At 33.6% G+C, this 16874-nt stretch overlaps 1 protein-coding gene across 2 annotated transcripts in view; it reads right to left on the bottom strand.

Moving 5' to 3' along the window:
• The window catches only part of LOC149805283 (melatonin receptor type 1A-like), a 116601-nt gene that overhangs the window by 26413 nt on the left and 73314 nt on the right, over window positions 1-16874 (bottom strand). The window contains exon 2 of one of the 2 annotated variants that reach the window (XM_089949164.1): window positions 646-1243. The exons of the other annotated variant lie outside the window; for it this stretch is intronic. Within the exon in view, the coding sequence (XP_089805290.1) occupies window positions 1026-1243 (218 nt within the window). The 3' untranslated portion in view covers window positions 646-1025. Of the gene's footprint in view, window positions 1-645; window positions 1244-16874 lie in introns of those variants that run through there. 2 annotated transcript variants of the gene reach the window in all.

Genomic DNA, 16874 nt, shown 5'->3' on the forward strand with positions numbered 1-16874 from the left:
GCTATTTGTTTTCCTTCCCTCCAAGACATGCAGATGGTCTTAAGTTTGGTGTCCAGGGTTCTCCACTAATTAATGGCTGGCTGTCCTCTCCAGCATTTGCCTCAAGGTTCCAATCCAAGGATTGGCAAGTGATGTTGGACTGGTCTTTTCAGAGTGTATATCCAAACCATCTACACTTGCATTCATTAATGGTTTTGGATATGGGATTCTGATGTGTCCTCAGCAATAACAACTGGTTGGGGATTTGGTCTGATCATCTGATGCACACAATCTGTTGGAGACAAGTATTTATGAAGACCTGTAACTTATGTGCCAAATTGTTATGTCTCCATATTTCTGCCCCATAGAGCAGCACTGATTTGACATTGGAGTTGAAAAGTCTAAACTTTGTTTTCAGGTGGATGTTGTAATTGTTACAGACTGGTCTGAGAGTGGTAAAGGTATGGCATGACTTGGTAATCTTGGCCATGATGTACCTGTCTGTTACTAATGACTTGTTCACAATTGTGCCAAGATATGTAAAGTTACTGAAATTATCAATGGCTGGTACCTCTAAGAGAGTATGTGTATCTTGGTTTATACTGTTCCATCAGCATTGATCTCAAGGTTGGTAGTTCAGGCTGTGATATGTGGGCTCTTGGTCTTTATTGCATATGCTGGAATGTGACAGCAGTCCAATACCGCTGGTTGGTCCCCTGACATCTTCATCAACCAGTCTATTATAGTGAGAAGTGAGAAGATCATTGATGTCAAATGTTTTCCTGTCTAAAAATTTACATACAAGGGTGACCACCATTATAGGGACTGTTCATGATAATATATAGTGTTGCTATCTGGTTTGTACATGACCTCCCAACCCAAAATCCTGCTTGTTCTCTCAACCTGGAATCTACTGCAGACCTGAATCAGACTTTTGAGAATCTTTTGAGAATCTGGCTCAGTTGGGATGGGAGTTGAATATCTCTTTAGCTCTGGCAGTTACTAAGGACTCCTTTCTTGGGAATTTTGACAACATAACCCTTCCTTTACTCTTGCAGCATCTCATCTTTTTCACATATTTCCTGTAGAAAGTCAATTGAGGTTTTTCCTTTAACTATAACATCTAATTGTACTAGTGGCATGTTGTCTGGGCCAGGGGCTTTACCACTCTTGATTTTCCAAAGAGCATGAATGACCTCTTCTTTGGTAATAAGCTCTATGCTGATGTCTGCCTGTGCATAGTATGGCAGAATCATCTTGCTCACTGTAACAGAATAGATTTTCAAATATGTCAACACTTCACTGAGTGAATCTTGTCATGGTCAGCATGACACATAACAATTAACATTGATATATGGGCTAGGCCCACAATAGATCAATAGGCTGCTATGGATTTGATGTTCCTGCTGGGGCATAATTTTATTTTTGAGCTAATGGTTAGAGACAAAGATGAGGCCAGGTTAATGTGGGTTAAGGAATGAAAAAATGTCAAAGTTGAAATAATCATGAGACAAATATCTATCATTGGAAATAAGTGTCATAACTGAGATTTTCCAGAAATAGTCATTAAGAAAAGCAAGGCAATATGAGGGGTTTCTGAAATCTGGATAGGTTTGGTTTAATAATCTGCAGTTAGATAAATCTAATGTTGACTAAGTTAAATAAGGGTGTGTGTGTTTCCCAGATGAAATTCAATGGTGTAAGTATTCTCCCTCAAAAGTTTAGTCATACTAAGTTTCAGTGGGAAGGCAAGAAAGTGACTCTGGGAAAAAATAGCAAATGTCTTTTCTCGTTATAATTGTCCAAAGGAGGATGGGTGTCTGGAAGTTTGAGATACACAGCACTTACAGGAACAAAGAAATTCAACTGAATGGAAGAAAATAAAATCTTGGAAAGCACAAGGTTTTATCAATTTCATATAACTGTCATGACATGAGTTCATAAATTATTTGTTGAATTTATTAGTTTTAAATTTATACATTAAGTTTCCTTTGACGAGTTTAGTAGTTAACTGTTTGAACTTATTTATCTTGAATGTTATATAACTCATTTATTCTAACAAGGTCATTATTCCTTTATAAGGATGTTCATAAATTACTCATTTAAATATACAATAGGAATCATGTATTCTAGGAATTTCATGTATTATAGAAATAGTGAGAAATGGGTGAATTTATCTCATTTAAATTAAATGAAATATGTATGCTATCAATTAAATAATTCCTAGATTATAGTATGCCCTGTCATTGCTTGACAGTTAGCAAATATTGTAGTGAAGACATAAAGTGAATTTCATTAATTCATTTGTATAATTAAGATGTGAATCCTGTTAACCAAGAGTCAGTGGTATTTGTCATTAAAGATACTTGCTAGTTGATATTTTGTCCAGTTAGCCAGCAGTAGGGGCTTAGTACTAACTATTAAGAGGTCTAGTTTATGTCTTAGTTCAATTAGGGATACCGAGTAGTCACTTGGGAGAGACATTAATCTACTTCTAATAGGGTTGTGCATCAGCTATCAGGCTGCAAACTAACCCATGTTACCCTTAGTTCTGGTGAATTATAATAAGACAAAATCTGACGTATTAAGAGAGTGGATTATTGTTTGATCCCAGAAGTAAAAGAGCCTGACAAATAATTAGGTTGTGTATTCATTTATTTATCTTAAAGGAGAAAATAACTCCATATATGCATATGAGAGAGAGAGAGAGAGAGAAGAGGAAAAGAAATAGTGACTCTGGCCTGACACCAATGTTGAATTTGGAAGGACCAGAAGCAACCAGGTTACGCAGGTATGCTGAGCAAATGAGTTCTATTGTTCACTTGATTTCATGATGAAATTTGTTTTATCAGCATAAATAGAATAGCTAATTGCATTTAAAAATAAATTTGTTAATTGTTTCTAAGAAAGTGTATTAGTTGTATGTCATGTTGCAATTCATTTTGTTTATATCATTGATTAAATTGTTATATTTTACCTATGGGGAGTTGTGTTGTTCAATTTTATCTCTCTGCTCCAATCTTTGTTATTCCATCCATTAATTTCAAATTTTATTTTATTATTTACTCCATCCAAGCAATAATAATGGTTGATCATCCACTAGACAATGATAACCATACCAAACCACTGCCACATAACAAGATGTGTGACACATGAACAATTCACAGTACACATACACACATGTACATATTGATAAATTAGACCAGGCTCTAATAACTTTCAGTAAAAAGTCAAAATGAATATGTCACATAAATCAATCTATTTAAAAATTGATAACTAATTTATCTGATACACATGCTCTAGGTGAATAAAATTGCCAATAGACATCCTAATTATTGACTAAATGTGCATTTTGACAGTTTATTGTCATACTAATCTTCATTGCTAATGATGCTATGTAAGCTATTCAAATGTGTGTAAAGAAAGAGTGTTTGGTTGTATAAGCAACTAAACACTAGCAGGTCAAGCAAGTAAGGTGCCACTTTGATGTTATGCTTTGCCTCATTCTTCTATTTCAGAGCAAACAGCAAAAAATATTGATCACTAAAATGTATTGTTCTTGCTGTAATGATTGATGTTGTTGTTGTAGGGTTTAAAGCCATTTTTCAGCACAAGATAGGCTATACATGGTAGCCAGTGTAAATGATGGAGGAAGAACCCAGGAAAACCCCGGAAAGAACCACTAACCCATAAGAAGCTACTGGCAAGCTTTCTCACATACCCACATTGGCCCAATCCAAGACTCGAACCCATGCAGACAGAGGTGAGATGGCAGTGATCCATAACTGTGAGTGCTTTAGACCACGCGGCCTCTCAGGACCCCTTTAATGATTGATCATCTTGTTCCTGTTCCATCCTTTTCCAGTCCAACTGTGCATATTATCAGGCATACCCATTGCTCACTAGTCATGTGGACAGAAAACATAAATTCTATGTGGACAAGAAAAAGTCTCTCAGAGGGGTGCAGAAAATTAAAATCTTTCACAACCCATAGAAATTTTTTCAAAATTTCACCTGCTTTCTTCATAAACATAAACCTTTTTCTTTCTAAAAGCATAATTTTTTATCAGTAACTGAAAATTTTCTTTCTGTTGTAATTTATTTAAATAAAATTTGCTGCTTTACCTCTCTTTAAGCATACCTGATATACCACACTGCTGCTTATAATGCATCCCAGTATGACATGGTCTTGTCTATATCACAGTGCCAGTGTCAACACATTAAGATAGAAGAATGGCATCAAAATAATATCTTTCCACTATTATGGTAGCTTTTTCTTATTCAAAGGGTCAAAAACTGAAGACTCCAACATTGAAAAAAATCAAAGATTCTTGATCAAACCAAGAATTAAATTAAGTTAGATTTATTTGACCACCTCATAATGGATTATGTTATATATAAAACTGTAATACTAGGTTATGAAATGCAATATATGACCATAATGTCCTTACCAAAGTGAACTGTATTTTAATGAAGGGTCTTCCAGTGAGTGAGTGATGTAAACAAAGTTCAATCGATTTAAATGAAAGCTGTGTGACTATTGATGTTACATTGCTTTCTTCAGTAGAAGTCAATAATTTCAGCCAGCTTTTCTCCTTGTGCATCCCTAACATAAACTGTGTATAAAAAATATTGCATAAAACTTTCCTATTTTATGTAACATTTTTAACATATTGACAGGCAGTGTTACATAAATTTACAATAATGGTTCTCAGTGATAAACAATGCTGACATTATCAGATGCTGATCTGAATTGGATTTATTGTCTACATTCATGTCATAACTGCACTCACTGCAGCTAAAACAATGACAATGTTGTCGGAACTTCTTTCTTAAATTACATGCTTAATACACTCTCTTGGGAAATTCGTGAAAGTTCATCCTCAAAATTGTTGAAAATATTCCATCTTCTGGGATAATAATCAGTTTGAACATTAATTTTCAATATGACATTTAACAGAAAGTAATTTGAATGCTCTAGGACCTTTGGGACAGGAGACCTTAACACCTTTAAAGACAATAACATCAAGGTAGATTGCTTAAAGACACTCTAATGACTTTCAGTCCTATCAAATAATGAGTTTTAATTTGTCTGACATGAAGCAATATATTATCGTTGTCATGTGAGGTGACTAATGGAGGCAGAGGCTGCACTGGCTCAAAGGTTAACATGCTGGTGCTGGTTTGAATCCTACCACTGGATGAATCTGGTTTGGCTACCACTGCACAGCCTTGGGCGAGGTACTTTACTCCAATTGCCTTTGCACTAAATAACCTACTGGGGTTCATGTGTTGTAAAACAGCGTTGCTGACCCTAGCACTTTTTTCTCCCAGGGTATAAAAATAAATTTAAAAAATGTTTAAAAATTAAAAGGTTTTTTAAGAAACTTCAAAAATTAATCTGGACATCTAATTGAGCCAGTTTTTCCTGGTACTTTAAATAGTGAGTACATTATATACACTAATCATTACAATATATATATATATGGTTTAAAACTAAAAAATACTTACCAGCCCTAATTTTAGAACCACTGCAATAGGAAACACACTTATTTTAATTTTTTTGACCTTACCAAATTTATTTGCTTGTACATAGACCCATACATCTCATCACATAACATCCAGCAGATCAGAGTCTATCTAGCTTGCTCTACAGACCACTTGGGTAGCCTAAGTGGTTAGAGCATCCACTTCAGATGTGGGGATCAAAGGTTTGAATCCAGGCCAAATCATATTAAAGACTTATAAAAATGGTAATAGCAACTGCCTCACTACATGTTCAGCATTAAGAAGGTAGTGTTAGGACTGGTCAGCTTAGTGACAGGATAATGTGACTGGATCAGACATGATGCTACTTGTCTGCACCATGATGTCCTAGTGCTAGACATCACTACAAACTGCCACACTGCAGACATGGTAGTGATTTTACTACAATTGTTAAAGCTATGTTAAAAAGCCAAAAATACAAACATGATTGCTCTACTGATTAGTCCTAAAACATTGCATAGACCCAGATCGGTTGGCAAATTATGCAACAATAGATCTGAGGTGGTGCAGTTTGCAATTCAGTCTGACATAAAATTGAGTATATATGATAGTCTGATGAATTTAGGACACCTTATTATCAACAGATGTAACACTGTTTACAGAGTTAGGGCAATTAAATAGTTTAATTTTGCTTTCAGAATTAGGAAAATTAAGTTTTTTCAATTAGCATTTGGACTGAGTCAAACAATCAATGTCTAACAAACATTATCCCAATTAAAATTTGAATGTTTTCAGAAGGTTACAAAATTCTAATCTATGCTGTTAAAATACTGCAATTTAGACACAAGGTCATGATTTATTTGAGCTCTAAGTATTGGAAGGATAAAGTTATTTGATAAGAAACATCAGAATTAAAGTGCATTTGATTTCTTTGATTAATCAATGTTCTAAATAAATCCAGACAAATTCAATATCATAGAAAGTGTTTAAAAATGTAGTCATGTGTAGAAAAATATGTTTACTCTTAGCAATACTTCAGTTTCATATATGCTTTCATGTGTTTGTTGATTGTCTTATAGTTTTCATGGGTTTTGATTATCTTCTAGCTTTCTTGAGTTTGGATTGTCTTATAGCTTTCATGGGTTTTAATTGTCTTGTAGCTTTCTTGGGTTTTGACTGTCTTATAGCTTTCATGGGTTTTAATTGTCTTATAGCTTTCTTGGGTTTTGACTGTCTTATAGCTTTCATGGGTTTTAATTGTCTTATAGCTTTCATGGGTTTTGACTGTCTTATAGGTTTCATAGGTTTTAATTGACTTATAGCTTTCATGGGTTTTGACTGTCTTATTGCTTTCATGGGTTTTGATTGTCTTATAGCTTTCATGGGTTTTGATTATCTTGTAGCTTTCATGGGTTTTGACTGTCTTATAGCTGTCATGGGTTTTGACTGTCTTATAGCTGTCATGGGTTTTGACTGTCTTGTAGCTTTCTTGGGTTTTGATTGTCTTACAGCTTTCATGGGTTTTGATTGTCTTATAGCTTTCATTGGTTTTGATTGTCTTATAGCTTTCTTGGGTTTTGATTGTCTTATAGCTTTCATGGGTTTTTATTGTCTTGTAGCTTTCATGGGTTTTGATTATCTTATAGCTGTCATGGGTTTTTATTGTCTTGTAGCTTTCTTGGGTTTTGATTGTCTTATAGCTTTCACTGGTTTTGACTGTCTTATAGGTTTCATAGGTTTTAATTGACTTATAGCTTTCATGGGTTTTGACTATCTTATTGCTTTCATGGGTTTTGATTGTCTTATAGCTTTCATGGGTTTTGACTGTCTTGTAGCTTTCTTGGGTTTTGATTGTCTTATAGCTTTCACTGGTTTTGACTGTCTTATAGGTTTCATAGGTTTTAATTGACTTATAGCTTTCATGGGTTTTGACTGTCTTATTGCTTTCATGGGTTTTGATTGTCTTATAGCTTTCATGGGTTTTGATTATCTTGTAGCTTTCATGGGTTTTGACTGTCTTATAGCTGTCATGGGTTTTGACTGTCTTATAGCTTTCTTGGGTTTTGATTGTCTTATAGCTTTCACTGGTTTTGACTGTCTTATAGCTTTCTTGGGTTTTGATTGTCTTATAGCTTTCACTGGTTTTGACTGTCTTATAGGTTTCATAGGTTTTAATTGACTTATAGCTTTCATGGGTTTTGACTGTCTTATAGCTGTCATGGGTTTTGATTGTCTTGTAGCTTTCTTGGGTTTTGATTGTCTTATAGCTGTCATGGGTTTTGACTGTCTTGTAGCTTTCATGGGTTTTGATTGTCTTATAGCTGTCATGGGTTTTGACTGTCTTGTAGCTTTCTTGGGTTTTGATTGTCTTATAGCTTTCACTGGTTTTGACTGTCTTATAGGTTTCATAGGTTTTAATTGACTTATAGCTTTCATGGGTTTTGACTGTCTTATTGCTTTCATGGGTTTTGATTGTCTTATAGCTTTCATGGGTTTTGATTATCTTGTAGCTTTCATGGGTTTTGACTGTCTTATAGCTGTCATGGGTTTTGACTGTCTTATAGCTGTCATGGGTTTTGACTGTCTTGTAGCTTTCTTGGGTTTTGATTGTCTTATAGCTTTCATGGGTTTTGACTGTCTTATAGGTTTCATAGGTTTTAATTGACTTATAGCTTTCATGGGTTTTGACTGTCTTATTGCTTTCATGGGTTTTGATTGTCTTATAGCTTTCATGGGTTTTGATTATCTTGTAGCTTTCATGGGTTTTGACTGTCTTATAGCTGTCATGGGTTTTGACTGTCTTATAGCTGTCATGGGTTTTGACTGTCTTGTAGCTTTCTTGGGTTTTGATTGTCTTATAGCTTTCATGGGTTTTGATTGTCTTATAGCTTTAATGGGTTTTGACTGTCTTATTGCTTTCATGGGTTTTGATTGTCTTATAGCTTTCATGGGTTTTGATTATCTTGTAGCTTTCATGGGTTTTGACTGTCTTATAGCTGTCATGGGTTTTGACTGTCTTATAGCTGTCATGGGTTTTGACTGTCTTGTAGCTTTCTTGGGTTTTGATTGTCTTATAGCTTTCACTGGTTTTGATTGTCTTATAGCTTTCACTGGTTTTGATTGTCTTATAGCTTTCATGGGTTTTATTTTGTCTTAGAGCTTTCATGGGTTTTGACTGTCTTATAGCTGTCATGGGTTTTGACTGTCTTATAGCTGTCATGGGTTTTGACTGTCTTATAGCTGTCATGGGTTTTGACTGTCTTATAGCTGTCATGGGTTTTGACTGTCTTGTAGCTTTCTTGGGTTTTGATTGTCTTATAGCTTTCATGGGTTTTGATTGTCTTATAGCTTTCATTGGTTTTGACTGTCTTATTGCTTTCATGGGTTTTGATTGTCTTATAGCTTTCATGGGTTTTGATTATCTTGTAGCTTTCATGGGTTTTGACTGTCTTATAGCTGTCATGGGTTTTGACTGTCTTATAGCTGTCATGGGTTTTGACTGTCTTGTAGCTTTCTTGGGTTCTGATTGTCTTATAGCTTTCTTGGGTTTTGATTGTCTTATAGCTTTCATTGGTTTTGATTGTCTTATAGCTTTCATGGGTTTTATTTTGTCTTAGAGCTTTCATGGGTTTTGACTGTCTTATTGCTTTCTTGGGTTTTGACTGTCTTATAGCTTTCTTGGGTTTTAATTGTCTTATAGCTTTCATGGGTTTTGACTGTCTTATAGGTTTCATAGGTTTTAATTGACTTATAGCTTTCATGGGTATAGATTGTCTTATAGCTTTCATGGGTTTTGATTGTCTTATAGCTTTCATTGGTTTTGATTGTCTTATAGCTTTCATTGGTTTTGATTGTCTTATAGCTTTCATGGGTTTTATTTTGTCTTAGAGCTTTCATGGGTTTTGACTGTCTTATTGCTTTCTTGGGTTTTGACTGTCTTATAGCTTTCATGGGTTTTATTTTGTCTTGGAGCTTTCATGGGTTTTGACTGTCTTGTAGTTTTCATGGGTTTGGATTGTCTTATAGCTTTCATGGGTTTTGACTGTCTTATAGCTTTCATGGGTTTTGATTGTCTTATAGGTTTCATGGGTTTTGACTGTCTTATAGCTTTCATGGGTTTGGATTGTCTTATAGCTTTCATGGGTTTGGATTGTCTTATAGTTTTCATGGGTTTGGATTGTCTTATAGCTTTCATTGGTTCTGATTGTCTTATAGCTTTCATGGGTTTTGATTGTCTTATAGCTTTCATTGGTTTTGATTGTCTTATAGCTTTCATGGGTTTTATTTTGTCTTGGAGCTTTCATGGGTTTTGACTGTCTTATTGCTTTCTTGGGTTTTGACTGTCTTATAGCTTTCATGGGTTTTATTTTGTCTTGGAGCTTTCATGGGTTTTGACTGTCTTGTAGCTTTCTTGGGTTTTGATTGTCTTATAGCTTTCATGGGTATAGATTGTCTTATAGCTTTCATTGGTTTTGATTGTCTTATAGCTTTCATGGGTTTTGATTGTCTTATAGCTTTAATGGGTTTTGATTGTCTTATAGCTTTCATTGGTTTTGATTGTCTTATAGCTTTCATGGGTTTTATTTTGTCTTGGAGCTTTCATGGGTTTTGACTGTCTTATAGCTTTCATGGGTTTGGATTGTCTTATAGCTTTCATGGGTTTGGATTGTCTTATAGTTTTCATGGGTTTGGATTGTCTTATAGCTTTCATTGGTTCTGATTGTCTTATAGCTTTCATGGGTTTGGATTGTTTTATAGCTTTCATGGGTTTTTATTGTCTTGTAGCTTTCTTGAGTTTGGATTGTCTTATAGCTTATATTGGTTTGGATTGTCTTATAGCTTTCATTGGTTTTGATTGTCTTATAGCTTTTATGGGTTTGGATTGTCTTATAGCTTTCATTGGTTTGGATTGTCTTATAGGTTTCATGGGTTTGGATTGTCTTATAGTTTTCATGGGTTTTGATTGTCTTATAACTTACACGGATTTCAACTGTCTTATAGCTTTCATGGATTTTTATTATCTTCTAGCTTTCATTGGTTTTGATTGTCTTATAGCTTTCATGGGTTTTGATTGTCTTGTAGCTTTCATTGGTTTTGATTGTCTTATAGCTTTCATTGATTTTGATTGTCTTATAGCTTTAATGGGTTTTGACTGTCTTATAGCTTTCATGGGTTTGGGCTGTCTTATTGCTTTCTTGGGTTTGGATTGTCTTATAGCTTTCTTGGGTTTGGATTGTCTTATAGCTTTTATTGGTTTTGATTGTCTTATAGCTTACATAGGTTTTGATTGTCTTATAGCTTTCATTGGTTTGGATTGTCTTATAGCTTTCATGGGTTTTGACTGTCTTATAGCTTTCATGGGTTTGGGCTGTCTTATTGCTTTCTTGGGGTTTGATTGTCTTATAGCTGTCATGGGTTTTGATTGTCTTATAGCTGGCATGGGTTTTGACTGTCTTATAGCTTTCATGGGTTTGGGCTGTCTTATTGCTTTCTTGGGTTTTGATTGTCTTATAGCTTTCATGGGTTTTGATTGTCTTGTAGCTTTCATTGGTTTTGATTGTCTTATAGCTTTCATTGATTTTGATTGTCTTATAGCTTTAATGGGTTTTGACTGTCTTATAGCTTTCATGGGTTTGGGCTGTCTTATTGCTTTCTTGGGTTTGGATTGTCTTATAGCTTTTATTGGTTTTGATTGTCTTATAGCTTACATGGGTTTTGATTGTCTTATAGCTTTCATTGGTTTGGATTGTCTTATAGCTTTCATGGGTTTTGACTGTCTTATAGCTTTCATGGGTTTGGGCTGTCTTATTGCTTTCTTGGGGTTTGATTGTCTTATAGCTGTCATGGGTTTTGATTGTCTTATAGCTGGCATGGGTTTTGACTGTCTTATAGCTTTCATGGGTTTTGACTGTCTTATTGCTTTCTTGGGTTTTGATAGTCTTATAGCTTTCATTGGTTTTGACTGTCTTATTGCTGTCATGGGTTTTGACTGTCTTATAGCTTTCATGGGTTTGGATTGTCTTATAGCTTTCATGGGTTTTATTTTGTCTTAGAGCTTTCATGGGTTTGGACTGTTTTATTGCTTTCTTGGGGTTTGATTGTCTTATAGCTGTCATGGGTTTGGACTGTCTTATAGCTTTCATGGGTTTTAATTGTCTTGTAGCTTTCTTTTTCCATTCATTTCACACTTACTCTGAATCTTAAATGCCCTTAAAATTGATCAACAGATCCAACTTTGAAGATTCCTAAATTTTCAGAAATTGAGGATTGTCATAACTGTAAGTTATTAAAGATCTAAATAGCATCCATTTCTTGCACATGCTACAGCGTACCAATGGTATAATGTGTTTCATGGGAGTTACAGAAATAGCCTGTATAAAATCGAGGGCACTTTATACTGAGGTATACCCCACTAGGCTATGTCATAATTGTGCAAGCTGTGTGCAATAGGAAACTATTTCAAATTTTTCTCACAGTAAAGGCACATAGCTTCCATTTTTTCAGCAAGATGTAGTCAGTATGGCAGGGTCTGTTCTACAACCAAACATTTAGGATGGAAATTACCCCCACCATCTGAAGAAAAGGGTGCTAATCTTTTAATATAGGAGGGAATGAATTAAGAACTTAAATAAGGGTATGAAAATACAATGTATGATTTGCATGCATTCTGTTGATTTTTAAACATGATATTTTAGAAATTAGTCTCCACTTCCACAGTCATGCATCTTAAAGTAGAACCTGTATTGTGTTGAAAGTTCTGTTAAAATCCAACCAAACTATGCTCTGTAAATAATGCCATTTGTTTCTGATAGATAGACTCAAGGACAAATGTACTCAGTCACTTTTTACTGACTGAAAAAAATGTGTTTCATTTGAATCTGATATCTCAAATTTAAAGCATCATTATCATTAATCACAAGCACAGAACATTTGTGCAAACAGTGAGAAACAAATTTAGAAGTTACTCCATCATTCAGTACATTTATTCCATACTGCTGTAATTCTTCCATGACAGAATTGATTCACTGAATGGTCTTTTAATGGCATATGAAGACAATTGCTGGCAAGTGCCAAGTCAAGGAGAGTAAAGTGGATTGCCCATGTAGACCTTTCCAAAAAGGTATGTTATCTCCCCCTTACTGAGAGTTCTTCAAAGTCAAAGGTGCATGTATAGGACAGTAGACCAGACTTCAAGGGAGGACTGAATGTAGTGCACTAAACTGATTATAACATTCTAATTTATGGATGTTTATCCCCATGCTGTTTATAATGCCATCAAATCAGCAATACAGTTTTTGAACAAAAGATTACATATACATTTCTACCAGAATTGAACAATAAATAAATTCTGATAAACTGTCTCAACATAAAAATATCAAAACTGACTTTGGCCTTGAATGTTGTTTTAAATTCTTATGTACCGGTAATCACAAACATAGATCAGCTTTAACAAAAGTGGCAAAAATGGAAACAATGGAATTGATGGAAGTAAAAGATATTGTATAAAAGATACTGTATGCTATGTGTCAACCGTGATACTGAAGACAAATCCATTTTAGTGTCTTTAGTATAAACTGACTTCTATGTAAACTTAATTACAAATTATTTTTGGGAAAAAACATCAATGGATAAATAGATTCTAGTGATAAGAAAACCAATACATACATTGGCATAATTTGTTTATGAAATATTTAACAAAAGAGATATTTCCAAGAAAGAATGGTTATGAAAGAGTGTCTAAAATCTCCACAAGTTTACATATTTTGTTACAAATTACGGCAGCCTTTCCTTTCCACATATTTCCCAGTCTTGAACAGTCTAACATGTCCTAATCATGTCAAAATAATCTAAAAATAGATAGACTCTAATTTCATATTGTAAAGAGAGTCCTTTCAGACAGAAAATTTACATTGGAATAGAAAAGGCTTTTATCTAGGATGTGACAGATGTGTTTGAAATATTGATGCAAAGTTTCAATAAATTTGATATTTAAGGGCTTCTTTCAGACTTCATAAATTTAGAAAAAATAAGGGAGATCAAAATGGCTGACTGTCCATAATTAGCCAAGAAGAAAAAAATATATGTTTCCTATTGCACTAGTTTTAAAATGAGGGCAGGTAATTTTTCTTTTAACACCATGGAGGAAAAAAGTGCTTGGATTGACAATGAGAAACAGGAACAGTTTGCTGACTGGAAACATATTTTGGTTTGGAATTAAAGAAAATGTAAAGATTAATTGTAAATTCATTTTTTAAAGGTTAAGTTTGCTGAAATTTTTGGAAATAATGATTGCTATAAAATACCATCTATTGCATCTTTTTACACACATCTAGTTAGTCATCCGTTTTACTCAATTTAATTTGGCCAATCATTCTGTTATGACCATTATGACTGGTTATTGTTTTTATTTTTTCTTAAAACACACTCATTCAGTTAACATGAGCCATGTTTGTGAAGCAAACCAATAGTTCTTTTAAGCAATTTTCTGGCAAACAGGAGTAGTAGTAATAGTAGTAGTTGTAACCAATAGCTTGTCTGAATTCCATCAAAGTAGTTTATTTATGTCAGTTTAACACCATCAATAAATTAACTGCATTGAGATCATATCCACAATCATGATGTCTGTAATATTACAGTGTCTATAAAAAAGACAGAGGATACAATAACACCAGATGTGACAGAATAAAAAGACCAGATGTTGAAGATTGATAAAATAAAGACTTGCTTGACTGTCTGGATCCTCTAATTAGGAGAGATTAGTGGTTTGAAAGTTATCTTCAGTTTATTGTGTACAGCTGGGTGAGAAGCAAATAAAATTGCTTAATGAAAATTCTAAATCCTAAATCCATATTCAAAAGTAACATGCATCATTCTTATTATTAACAACTAACATATGCATTTTATTTCCTCTTTATTTTCATTTGTTTGTGTATATATCTTTTGTAGTTCACCTATTTATCTCTTTTCTTGTACATTAAATCATAAATTGCAATAAAGTTCAAATAGTTCTGAATAAAATACATAAAACCTTAATGAGTATATACTAATAATTAAATTTATACTATCTACTTTTACTTTCTCTTTACACATTAAACACAGTTTTTTCCCTGTCCAACCATGTCTTATTTGCCACTGAGACAAAACTGCTACTTGTGTGTGTGTTACCAATGTTTATTATGAATGAAGCAAAAAGGTCACATTAAAAATTTAATGGATAAAAAGTAACAGTTATCCATAAGTAATCTCATAAATTTATCTATATCTACAAGTAAAAGTAACAGCTAAAGAAATCTAAGGATTGAATACACCAAACAATAAAAAGTGTTATACCTGTATTTTGCAAGAGAAATCCTTGATAGTTCTTGATTCTGGTTAGTATTATCAAGCATTCTCTTGCTGACTCAAGTGAAAGCACTTTCCATTTTGTTTGGTGCAGCAACATCTCTACTATCCCAATAAGCTTACAGTACTTAACTCATGATCTGATAGGAAGTGACTGCTTTCTTTCTACCACACACTACCAGTCTAGCAATGGGTGAACATAAAATTGAGTATGGATTTGGCTTGTCTGGACTGGTTGATAATGACAGATTTTATTAAAAAAAAGAGTTTTGTTAGATTATTGTAATTGTAACTGAAGAAAACAAAACAGAGTCATTATTTTATTTATGGAATTTCAGTCATTTTGCAAACTTGAGTTTGGAAAACTTGTTACTGAAATTAGAACCTGAAATTTTGGCATAGAATTGAAAGCACACATTTATTTCAAACACATTAGAACTAGAAAATGTCACAACACTTATGGTTTTCTCTACACAGAAGTTGTCAACAAGGATGTGTCTATACTGATAAAAATAGGTTTGATAATATACATCATTCTTGTACCATTAGACTGTTTAGATTGTGTCTGTGAAATTTTTAAACTGAATTAATTCTAAAAATTACCATATTTAAAAAAAAGAAACCTAGTTAATGTATTTTGTTTTCATTAAATGTTTGAATCTTTTCTGTAACTACAGCTTTGACAATGAATCCATTAATCTGATAAAAACATTAAATCTCTAAAATAACTGATTTTACATTGTTGTGTTTAGGTAACCTAACTGTAACAAACTATAGCTAATTTATAATAAAAATCTTTGAAATATATATATATACATAGTGCTAAGTTTACTTTTGTTTAATCTTTCATGACTAATCATAACACATTCGGAATATTATATTATTATGATGTATTATTATTATTATTATTATTTTATATGTAACTTGTTTTGACTTTAGCTTCATTTTTAGGTGAATTACATAATTATAAAGCCGATATATTTTTCTTCTTGTATGTACTTTGTTAAAGAAACCTTACTTTTAGATATTACTGTGTGTAGCACATATTCATACAACAAATAAATCAGTGTATGTGGTCCACCATCTTCCTAATTAAATGCTTCACCAGTGGATCAATTATCAACCATACAGATTTTTGACTGATTGTAAAATTGTTAATCAATCTATGCCCTATCTTGAAAACACAGTAGCAATAATGTCCTGTAGTTACTAACAGGTCAGAAACATTACCAACTGCTGACTCCTACTGTTTCCCTAAATCTAATCATTATAACCATTTACATTACACAATCCAGGTTTGGCAGGCTACTGGTACATGCTGTGAGATGTAACAAGATCCAGTGAAGCATTCTTGGAAGGTGATACCTTCAATAAAGTTAACAACTAATCCCCCATTAACTTTCCATCACTTAAAGATATGGCTAATTTACTCTCATATAAAAGTCATGAATCTTCCTTTGTATGACTTGTCCATATTGAATTACAGTCTCATCGATTATCACACCTGGATATGTAATATACTCTGCTGGCCAGTTGTGGCCAAATGGAGGCAAGTTACCATTTGTACTTGCTTATTAATCAGGTCCAACTGAAAAATAATATAGACCCTGATCTGCACTGCATAATACACTGATGTATCGGGATCTGAGTTTTTTGTTCTAATGATTACTTCTAACCAATTGCGTATGCCCATAACTGCCAGCACATAAAGTGATTAAAGATCTGGGTCTAAGCAGTTTGTAGTTGGACTCTACATACAAGCAAGCACATAATCCAAATGTTAAATGAGAAAAGTTATTCATACTGTAAATATAATAAAATTGCATGCTAAGTGTAAAGTAAATTTTGATAATGATATACTTTTTAAAAAAATAGTGTGCTGCAGTTTTTCATGTTATACCAACAAGACACCAATCAGTAAGAAGATATGTGCTTCACTGCCAGATTCTGTATCTTGACCAAAATAAACCCACATGCTACGTGTAAATACCAACCTGTCACTTTAAGATTTAAGCCATAATATTTTATTTAAAGTGATGGACAGACTGTGGTCTTTTTCACTAACT

This window comes from Sinohyriopsis cumingii, chromosome 2 (genome assembly GCF_028554795.1).
Source record: "Sinohyriopsis cumingii isolate HCF-2022 chromosome 2, ASM2855479v2, whole genome shotgun sequence".
Taxonomy (NCBI): domain Eukaryota; kingdom Metazoa; phylum Mollusca; class Bivalvia; order Unionida; family Unionidae; genus Sinohyriopsis; species Sinohyriopsis cumingii.